The following is an 11,301-nucleotide window of genomic DNA, read 5'->3' on the forward strand; positions in this document are numbered from 1 at the left end:
AAAAGCTGTTATAATATATTGATTTAGTATATCAAACAACAAACACAGGTGATCATATGATCTGACAATGGTTTAAAGGGATAATTATATGTTGTTTATATTTAAAATTGGTATTGGTTGTTGTATCAACTTCCTTAAGTTGTAATGATAATAAAATAATAATTATTTATTTTAACAGAGTAATAATAAAATAAAATAAAATCGCTCATCTAAATCTAAAACAACTAAAAAATAAAAAGTTAATAACCATACAACATCTAATCAAATACTTTAATGAAAGCTACTTTTAAATGTAACCAGATGATCGTGATGTTGATGTCACTAATGACTTAAAATTTACTCAAAGATTGTATATATAGTTCACGATGATTTTCTAGCATCGACCAAAGTTCGAATCGAAAAACGATCGGTGTTTCAAAATATTTATGGCTTAAATTTACTTTCGAATCATTTTTAAAAAAAATAATATTTTATTAAGCCTAAAGCGGTTTTAGAATTATAAATTGATATGACTGTAAGGAGAGTTACAGTTATACAATTGTTCATCTTAAACATGAAACTTACAACAGAAGAATTAAAATAATATCTTGCATCTTCTTACACATTTTTTAAGCCGACTGATTACCAATCGGTATTTGAAATTGCGCCTATCATCAAAATTATTTCTTTCATTTTGTTGAATTAATAAATGATTTTCTGATTGGTTCTTACAAATTACTAAATCAATAGAGACTGACTTTTCATGAAAAATGACGAATGGTGGGTTCTATTTTGATTAATGATACATGAGATTTTGCCGCTCAAGGCGCTAACAACTTGAGTGATCGAGGTGATGATCGTGATTTCGGGATTCCGATGGTTTGAAGCCTACATAGTTTAAAATTACACGGATGAAATCTTGAAGACTGTAGAGTTAGAGCATGTAGAGGAGTCATAGTTTTCCAATTCAATCATAATCATATATTAGCAACATCTTCCAATGTATTCAAAAAGATATCAGCATGAGTTTTTTCAAATAATAATGTTGGTCTTAATCTAATTGAAACATCACCACAACCTCCCATATTAACACCTTTTTCTCTACAACCTAATAATATTTTATTTCTAACATCAGCATTTATACAATCCCATGCTATAAAAGTACCAAAATTCTCACCTCTCAAATTACTAAATATATTTGAATTTTTATTAATTATAGTTTTCAAACCTTTGTACAAATAATCACCAACTTCAGCGGTTGCATTAACTAAATCTGATGATTCAATTTCTGTATAAATAGCTTTAGCTAATATTGCTTTTGATGGATCTCCACACCAGGTATTAAATTGTCTATATGGTTGAGTAGGTTGTAAATCAGGATTTGCAAAATAAAATCCAGCAGCTTGAAATTTTTTAGAAAAAGTAACCATATCTGGTGGATTTGTTAAATTCCAATGTTCATGAGCCCAAAATTTACCTGTAGCTCCAACACCTGTTTGAACTTCATCAACTATGAATAAGACATCATGTTTTGTTGTAATATCTCTTAATCCTTGGAAAAAATAGCTCGTTGCATGATTATCACCACCTTCTGATTGAACTGGTTCAACGATTATAGCAGCAACTTTTTTAGGTGATTTTTCAATTATTGATTCTAATTGATCTAAACAATTTTGTTCTTCTTTTCTATTTTCTGTTTCAAATTCTTCTAATGGATATTTTAATTGTGGGAAAGGAGCTTTTGGCCATGGAAATGCTGGAATATCTAACTTATGAATAGCTTTTGATCTAGTGGTTGATAATGATCCGAATAATCTTCCATGAAATGCTTTATCAAAAGATAAAATTACCATATCTGAAGCACCTGGACCTTCGTTATTCATAACACTTGCAAGTTCTTCCTCGGTGAATTCATTATTCTGTCTCTTTTTAGCACTTTGATACATAAATGCAGCTTTATAAGCAGTTTCATTAGCATCTGATCCACTTAATGAAGTCCATATTTTATCCATTCCTGGTGGTGCAGCTTTTAATAACCCATCTTCTAAAATATCTTTATAATCATTTGATGGAAAACAAGCTAAAGCAGGTCTATTCACTATAGCAGAAATCATTTCATCTGATTTTGCAGCTTCAATTAATTTTGGATTATTATAACCTAATGCAATTGAAGAAATTTGACAATAAACATCCAATAATTTATTACCATCTGCATCACTTATATAATTCCCTAAAGAATTATAATAATTTGCAACAAAATAAGTAGCTCCATTATCATAAACTTTACCTAATTCTTTATTTAATTCTATAGATTTTGGACCTGGTATTGATTTAGTTTCAATTATGGGTTGTTTTGGTTCATTGGGAAAATATCTAGATGTGATTGATGTGGAATTATATCTAACTGATACTTTTGGTAATTTTTTAAATGCTTTAAGCATCTTTGAATGATTCAAATGGTGATGAGTGAAAAAGAAAAAGATGAAAACTTGTTTCAAAATTTTATTTTCATAATATATATAACATTATTTAGATTTATTAATATGCATCATTATATGTTACAGATATCTGTGTTTTAGGAAATCGAGAACCTATAATTTTTACGCGCTTCACGTTTTCCGCTAACTATCTTAAAAATTTAGTCTCTCAATTTTGACTCGTTTGAAACATTGGATGATGAAAAGATCTGGCAAAAATATAAGTCAATCAATAAACTAAAGTTTCCAATAAAATGTGAAAGCTAAAGATTTACATCTTTAAACTTATTGACAGACAATTGTGTATTACCACATTCAGAATTTTGATACAAATTTTATTTGGTAGCAAGGCTGCAAGAGAGTAGCGCCGCATTACCAATGTGGTTAGTAGATTATCAGATGTATATCATCTATCATGAATATTATTAAATTGATAATCGATGATCAATTTGTTCTGTCACAAATGAAGTGGAACGGGCATTCTTCTCTTGATTTTTGACTTGAAATGTGATGTTTGTCTCTGGTAAAAATATAATCACATCTTTCTTCAAAATTTTGCAGCAATTTTGAAACTAATGTAAAACAAACTTTTCCAGAATATTTTGAAGATTTGAAATCCAAGACTGAACATATCTTTTCAGGAATTTGCACAATCTCATAATCATTAGTAGAAAAGAAGATAGTCTTTGTCAGTTTTTCGTTTTACAATTACAAGTTAGAAGTAGCAAATTTCTTATTTTTTAATATTTTTCGTGTATTTAGATGATGATTATGAATTAATGTACAAATTTAAGTTAATTAAAAATTTGATAAGATGATTATTAATTATTAACTTAAGTTTTAATGTCTTCTTGATTCAGCTATGATTTTATTCATTTCTTCAACTTTTCTTAAAGCTCTTTTATGAGTACCTAATCTTTTTTTAGCTAATTTTTTAGCTCTTTTTTCACCAGCATTTCTAATTAATTCAATTAATCTTCTTTCATATGGAGCTAATCCTGAAACTTCTTTAACAATTGATCTAACAAATACTGTTCTTTGTGATAAAGCACCTTTTCTATATGAAATTTTTGGAGCAACTTCTTTTGAAGTGACTTTGTGACCTTTGTTTAAACCTACAGCAATTCCTAGTTGAATAGTTAGTAATGTGATTCCCAAAAAATGAATGTAATTGTAAAATAGTATGTTTAAATGATCGACTCGAAATGATGTAAAATTCCAGATTTTAATCAAGACAATTAGCTTTATGACATTGACATTGACTATTATCAACTTGAAGATAGAAATCATGTCCTTATAATTAATACAACATTATATGTGATACGTTGATTTGGATTTTTGATTTATAATATACTAATCAAACGTGCAATAGTCATCTTCCTTCTTGCCTGACTTGACACTCCGGTACAGTACGTTGTAGTATGATCATTTCAAACATGATTGTTTCAGTCGTTGTATTTATGTTCCTGAGTTGATCTTTACTTGGCTGTCTATTAATTGATTGTCACACAGTAATGAGTTTAATTCAGCACGATGAATCGATGCATCTTCATTCATCCCATTCTACTTTTACTTCTATCAGTTTTCCCACATACCTGACTTAGCCATTTTTGATGATATGTATATATGTATATGATTTAGTTTGAACTGTCGTTAAGAAACTCAAAAAATTTTCAATATTAATCTCTGTTTGTGAAGAAAAAATAAATTTTGTTTGATGCTCGTTCTGTGTAACAATGAGCTTTCATTCTATTTGGTAGCAAACATTTCGACCTAACTTTTCAAATTTACGCTACTTAAAACTAATCGTGCGACTAAATCAAAAATCTATTCTCATTAAAACAAAGTCACGTGTATAAATCTACATTTAGGGTTACCGACGTAACTCTGGTACAATGTATTAAATCTATTTACAATATTGAACCAGTGAAATCATGATTATATGAATCCAATTTATTTACAATATCTTTGATAGAATAGTGTCCATACTCTTTATCAAAGATCTTTGGTGGAACTGGGTAATAACTATCTTTTTGAATATAATCGTACAATGTGTTTAACAATTCTTCTTTTGTGGCAAGAAATTTACGACCATCATTATGAATAAACGTAACTGGTCTTTTAGATTGACTTACTTCGTCTTCAATGTATCCTCTTTGATTTTGCTCGAGTTGATTTAATAGTTTATATCTTAATTTCCAGCCTTGTAAACCCATAATTTTAATTCTACCAGGTGTTGATTTCAATAAATATTCATCTAATCCACCTTCTTTAGTCAAAGTTCTTAAAACTCTTGTTGATACCTTTGTATTAATCTTGGTATTTAAAATTTCAGACCATAATTTAGCTCTTCTTATATTTGGAACATGACTTCTTAAATTTTTATTAAAATATTCAGAACATGTTTTTGATCTTTTACGTTGTAATCCACCATATAATCCTCTATTTTGTCTTTTAAAAAATCTTGTTTCATATTCATATTTAGGAAACTCGGGTATGGATTTGGGAATTCTTAATCCAGATGGATGTGATTGACCTACTTCATATATGGTTTTATCTATTGGTTTTGTATATTTTAAGATTTTATAATATTTATCATAATTTTTGGTTTTTGATGTCGATGATAAAATGGGACTTGTTGTTGAAATTGGTCTATGGAATGATTGTAAGGATGATGCAAAATTCTTTGATATCAAACCCCAGGATCGCGTTAGATGTACATTACTTATCGACCTTATAGAATTCATTTGTGAAATTAAATCAACTTCAATAACAACTCTATATGATGGAATCTATGAGATCAAGTAGTTTTACTTTACTCGTGAACCATTTTTTTTCGAGTGTCGTGTTTAAAAGCTTGACACATAATTTTCTGACACGTTGCTTCAAAAATTGATCTAAATCATCGCCATCCGTGAGTAGAATATGGCTACTCTATGAATTGCATTCGATAGGTTACTTTGGTCCGATATTGTCGAAGAAATGTTTTTATATATCATTCAATTGATTGTTGGTCTTAAATATTCCACGGTCAGAGCCTATGGATTTTTAGACTCCGTGACCACGTTCAAACACATTTATGTTTCCTCTTTTTCAATATTAATAACATTAATGACCAAATTTGCCATCAGCTAAATGTATGATGTTGCAACAACTCCTTGAATTTCAATTAAATGTATCAGCCAAAGTAAAATCATTCACCAGTTTTTGTGTCACTTAATATTCGAAACGGGTGAATAGTGATACGATGCTGATAAGAGAATTCAATGAGTCGTGCAATCGTCACAAGATGGACGTTTTTTGGGGGTAAATGAATAAATAAATTTATAAGGAATATCATTTATTTACTTAATATTTTTAAACTTTCTATAGACTCAAAAACTAGTTAATGTAGTATTTTCATTCGTTGATTCGTCCTCTCAAGTAAATTGCAACCTTCTTTCCGGATAAGGTCAATATTGGACTGTAAGTCATCCGCCAGAAAACAAATGCTATGAGAAAGAATGGTGAAATGATCGACGAAGAGAAAAGATAGTTTATTACTTTGATAACAAAGTTCGATAACTATCTTTCGATTTAGAATTAAAGTTTGAGTTTGACATTTTATATTTTTGAACAGATAGCAAGATAAAGAAAACTAATTGATGAAAAGTAAAATTATAGAAATTGATCATCAGCAAGATGTACTTGACTTATTTATGAAATTCACTAAAGTAATCTAATGATATCTTACTCTTAATAACTACTTATTTTAAATTGTTTCATTGCAATGCAATATAAATAGTGGAATTCTTCTCCCATCTTTTAAAATTCTTTGAAACTTTTGCTTTCCAGTATCAATTTTGTGTCTGTCAAATCAATGGAGTTGGTTGATACATTAAATAAAGTTCTTTACGGTAATGGACTTAATCTTGTCATATATCTCATATTTAGATTCATTAGACTAAATAAGAATTGTACATTATTCTGTCCTTTATTATTTACTTTTGTTTTATTTGTCTTTAAATTCTCTGCTATTAAATTAATTAATAGAAAGTTAACTTTAGTAAAAAAAAAAAAGATTATTATTCTAACATATTAAATAAAAATTGAACTACTTTTTAATATCAAATTCCATTCAATTAATATTCAATAATTAATTCCTAAAATCAAGTAGATAAAGGGTCGAATATCAAGAACAGTATTGTTAAATTGTCTCGATATACAACAATTCTAGAATACATAAGAAAGTATTTATTCAATCATCAAATTGATTCTATTAATCGAATTCAAATTCACTCCCATTATCGATTGATTTTTTGATATTAAAGTTGACTACATAATTGACAAATATTAAAAGCATCAAACTTGGATTATTGCATTTTCTACTACCAGTTACAGCATATACCTATACAGATTTAACAATATACTTTATTCGTGGCATTTTCATTAGAATTTTCGATTAACATCATTTAAATATAGATAGAATTAATAATCATGGCAGATTTCGCTAAATCAATATTTGGCTTTGGAAATCATAATAAAAGAGACAACAATAACCAACCACCTACTCCACCAACGACTTCCTCATCTCATACGAATATGTCGATCCATGATCATGCACAAGATCAACAAAAATCTCAACAATACTTTCAAGATCATCAAAGACAAATTCAACCAAACTCTCAACAATCCTCACAACAATCGTCACAACAAGACGATGCCCTGAGCATTCAACAACAACATCTACCACACCACTATGATGAACATATTCTAGGTGGAAATAAATTTATACCAAAGGGATTAGTAAATGTGACTCCAACAACAGCCACTGCTGCCTCAAATAATTCTGCAGTATATGGAACAACTTCAATAAGCACAAACAATGATTCTGGGGCTTATTTGAATCAAACTTTCAAATCAAATGATTTACAAACTCAACAAAATTTCGGTGCTAATCATCAATATTTTCATCAGCCACCAAACCAACATCCACAGGATCAACAACAACAACAGCACCACCAGCAGCAAGTTCAACAAACCCAATTACATGAACCTAATCAAACTCATTATCAGAAAGACCCAATGATAATAACTACGGACGAATCAGGTCAAACTATAAATTATGGCACTCAAAATTCACAACCAAAGGGTAAATTAAAAGTAACGATAATAGAAGCAAGAGATATTCAAGCTACCCAACCATATGCGGTATGTACATTTGAGAGTTCAGAATTTGTCACAAATGGCCCTGATTCCTTTGGTAAATCTCCTATGAATCCAGGTAGTGGTTCTTCTGGTCCAAAAAATTTATATAATGCAAATCATGGACCAAGAGCTTTACCAATGAAGAACAATCAAAGACCATCATTGTATCAAAGGCAATTGTCAACTCCACAATTGAATTTATCTGGTGATACATCAAATCCAATTTGGAATCATGAAGCCACATTTGATGTTGTAGGTTCAAAATCTGAATTGGATATCTCAGTTTATGATGCAGCAAGAGATGATGCATTTTTGGGACATATTCGAATATTTCCTTCTACAGTTAAAAATAAGAAGAGTCCCAGTGAATGGTTGCAATTAGGTGCAAGAATAGTTGGAGAAAGAGTATCATCGGGATCAATACAAATAAAATGGGAATATACATCATTAGATAATAGAAAAGCATATGGTCCCGATGATTTTGAATTTTTAAGGTTATTAGGTAAAGGAACTTTTGGACAGGTATTTCAAGTTAAGAAAAAGGACACGGCTAGAATATATGCAATGAAAATTTTATCTAAAAAAGTGATTGTGAAAAAGAAAGAAATTGCTCATACAATTGGTGAAAGAAATATTTTAGTTCGTACATCGGCAGCTGCATCACCTTTTATTGTTGGGCTTAAATTTTCCTTCCAAACACCAACTGATTTATTCTTAGTCACTGACTACATGTCCGGAGGAGAATTGTTTTGGCATTTGCAGAAAGATGGTAGATTCACAGAAGAACGAGCAAAATTTTACATTGCTGAACTAGTTCTAGCATTGGAACATTTACATGATAATGATATTGTTTATCGTGATTTAAAACCAGAGAATATATTATTAGATGCCAATGGACATATAGCATTATGTGATTTTGGTTTATCAAAAGCAAACTTGAATAATGATGGTACTACAAATACATTCTGTGGAACTACTGAATACTTAGCTCCGGAGATTTTATTGGATGAGTCTGGGTATACTAAAATGGTTGATTTCTGGTCATTGGGTGTTTTGATATTTGAAATGTGTTGTGGTTGGTCACCTTTTTATGCTGATAATACTCAACAAATGTATAAAAACATAGCATTTGGTAAAGTCAGATTTCCGAAGGAAATTTTAAGTCCCGAAGGCAGATCATTTGTCAAAGGTTTACTTAATAGAAATCCCAAACATAGATTGGGTGCAATCAATGATGCTAGGGAGTTAAAAGCACATCCTTTTTTTGCAGATATAGATTGGAATCTTTTAAAAGCTAAAACCTTACCACCGCCATTCAAACCTCATATTACATCAGAAACAGACACTTCAAATTTTGATCCAGAATTCACATCAGAATCTACTTCTGCATTGAAAAAACAAATGGAATTAGCATCAACACCATTATCACCAGGTGTACAAGCGAATTTTAAAGGTTTTACATATGTTGATGATTCAGCAATGGATGATCATTTTGGAAGATCTTATAGAATGAATACTTTTAAAAATTCAGGTTCTTTTATACCTGGAGATCCAAATTTACCACCTGCAGAAGACGCAGTGGATGATGATCAAATTGACGAAGAGGACGAGATGGAAGTAGATGAAGATCACCAAATGGATTATGAATTTGTTAATGGAAGATTCGATTTATAGAATATAGAATGGGAATCGGATTTCATTAAAACAAATTTAAGTATAAATAAGACGTTATTTATTTCGCTGATGATGAATAAAGCATTAGCTATAATTTTTAATTTATTTTGCATTATTATTAAACATTTGTAATTTGTATAAGTTTATTTAAGCAATTCTGTATAGACTAAATTAATTTCTTTCTTGATTATCTATTGAAACTCAAATCTAATTTTGCGCATGTTTGGTATGAGGCTGAAAAAAAAATTAAGTCGGTGATAAAACTATAAACAAAAATTATATTCAAGAGGAATTAGTTTTACAAATACCGTTCAAGAACAAAGTGGATACGATCGATACATAAACCAACATATACCAATTTTCAGCAACCTATACTAAACAGTCAATATTAACTTCATCAAAAAATGCCACATCCTGGAAGACCAAAGGGTCGAATGAATAAAAAAACCCAACAATTGCAACAAGAAGCATTGGCAAGAGCACAAGCAGCACAGCAGCAGAGTAAGCAAGCACATAGAGCTGCTCAACATAATCAACACCCTCATCATCAGCAACAGCATCCTTCTCGACATAATTCAGCTATAAAAGAGGATGGGGGAATAACATTACATGATGAAGCAGATTTAATATCTTATAGAAATGATGCATTAATTCGATATGTTTCAAATCATGAATATATAGAGAACGTGACAGCAAAGGTTATACACTCAACAAAAATTATCCCGCCTTCGCTATATCCAAATTTGCCCAAACGTAGCAAAGAGGATTGTTCAAAACCAATGAATCCAGAAGAATTATATTATGGTGATTTGGAATATATGAAATATGTCAATGATAATTTAATAAGGGACTTGAAAACGATGAAATCAGATGACGATCCTGGTTTTACTCGTTATTTATTCAATTGTCCACAATATAAAGTTCAACAAAAAAGGAATAATGAATTGGAGAAACTAGAGAGAGAGCTACATAACATATCCTCCTTAAAAAATTTGGAAAATGCTTATGAATCAATACTAGAGGAGTACAAAAAGAAATTTGATAGAGAATACGTGATTTTACCTCATATGGAACAGTACTCTATACCAACGGTGAAATTGGCTCCGGGAATTGATGTAAAAGAAGCTCCCAAGGACTACAATCCTAGACTCATGATGAAAGATACAGTAAGCAATCTACAAGAAGAACAAAACAGTCAGCAACATCTGCTGTCATTACTGGATCAGAATTTGAAATCTCAGCAACAACAGCAAAATGAATATACCAACTTTAACGATCCAAATTCATTTCAAAATTCGAACCATCAAATCAACCGAAATAATAATGGGGATTTTACATTACCTATGAATGAACCTAGTGAAGCAAGTTCGACATTAGTGCCTGAAGATAGTAGGTCAAATGGAGGTGCAGCAATACAAGTAAATCAACCACAATCAGAACCACACAAACCAGTACAAGAAATCGTAGCTACGAATGCAAATGAAGAGAAAGAAGACGAAGACATCAATATGAAAGACAACTCAAAGGATCATGAAGAAAATGGATTTGATCAAGAGGAATCATCTAAGCAATACCCGCCTTATCAGCATTCAGAAAATCAAGACAATATAAATGATCATCAAGTAACAAATCAAGATGTAGAAAACTTATTCGAGGACGGTGATGACAATAATATTGGTGATAACGGAAAAGACATGCATGATGGAAATGATAAACATAATGAAAATGGTGAGGATGATATCCCTTTGAATATGGAAATAGATGTGGATGCGGATTTGAATGATCACCTGGCGATAGTGAATGATGAATTGGGTGATCTTTATGACTTTGATGGGAACGATGATATAATGGGTGGAGATTCAGCATTCGAGCAGGACTTTTTGAATCAAATCAATAATATTGATTGAAACTAGATTATAGGTTAATTTCATACTCGTCTATATTAATTATTCTTACTCGACATCTCTTAATTAAGTTTCAAGGT

The 11,301-nt window shown here is 30.4% G+C and overlaps 5 protein-coding genes across 5 annotated transcripts; 2 read left to right on the top strand and 3 right to left on the bottom strand. All coding sequences in view use genetic code 12, as the record gives it.

Annotated features, from left to right (window-relative positions):
- Nucleotides 1-956: 956 nt before the first annotated feature.
- Nucleotides 957-2,420, bottom strand: UGA11 (Uga11p; the record flags this gene model as incomplete). Its single annotated transcript, XM_051756467.1, has 1 exon — nucleotides 957-2,420. One exon carries the CDS (start codon nucleotides 2,418-2,420, stop codon nucleotides 957-959), a length of 1,464 nt encoding a protein of 487 aa, XP_051615526.1.
- An 876-nt stretch (nucleotides 2,421-3,296) lies between these two features.
- Nucleotides 3,297-4,064, bottom strand: RPL39 (60S ribosomal protein eL36; the record flags this gene model as incomplete). Its single annotated transcript, XM_051756468.1, has 2 exons — nucleotides 3,297-3,583; nucleotides 4,052-4,064. The coding sequence occupies 2 exons, from the start codon at nucleotides 4,062-4,064 to the stop codon at nucleotides 3,297-3,299; spliced, it is 300 nt and encodes a 99-aa protein (XP_051615527.1).
- Nucleotides 4,065-4,366: 302 nt separating this feature from the next.
- Nucleotides 4,367-5,203, bottom strand: KGF55_001850 (mitochondrial 54S ribosomal protein bL28m; the record flags this gene model as incomplete). Its single annotated transcript, XM_051756469.1, has 1 exon — nucleotides 4,367-5,203. One exon carries the CDS (start codon nucleotides 5,201-5,203, stop codon nucleotides 4,367-4,369), a length of 837 nt encoding a protein of 278 aa, XP_051615528.1.
- A 1,729-nt stretch (nucleotides 5,204-6,932) lies between these two features.
- Nucleotides 6,933-9,317, top strand: SCH9 (serine/threonine protein kinase; the record flags this gene model as incomplete). The annotated part of the gene is made up of 1 exon (XM_051756470.1): nucleotides 6,933-9,317. One exon carries the CDS (start codon nucleotides 6,933-6,935, stop codon nucleotides 9,315-9,317), a length of 2,385 nt encoding a protein of 794 aa, XP_051615529.1.
- A 404-nt stretch (nucleotides 9,318-9,721) lies between these two features.
- Nucleotides 9,722-11,224, top strand: KGF55_001852 (uncharacterized protein; the record flags this gene model as incomplete). The annotated part of the gene is made up of 1 exon (XM_051756471.1): nucleotides 9,722-11,224. The coding sequence occupies one exon, from the start codon at nucleotides 9,722-9,724 to the stop codon at nucleotides 11,222-11,224; it is 1,503 nt and encodes a 500-aa protein (XP_051615530.1).
- Nucleotides 11,225-11,301: the final 77 nt, after the last annotated feature.

Source organism: Candida pseudojiufengensis, assembly GCF_024610245.1.
Source record: "Candida pseudojiufengensis strain CBS 10847 chromosome Unknown scaffold8, whole genome shotgun sequence".
Taxonomy (NCBI): domain Eukaryota; kingdom Fungi; phylum Ascomycota; class Pichiomycetes; order Serinales; family Debaryomycetaceae; genus Lodderomyces; species Lodderomyces pseudojiufengensis.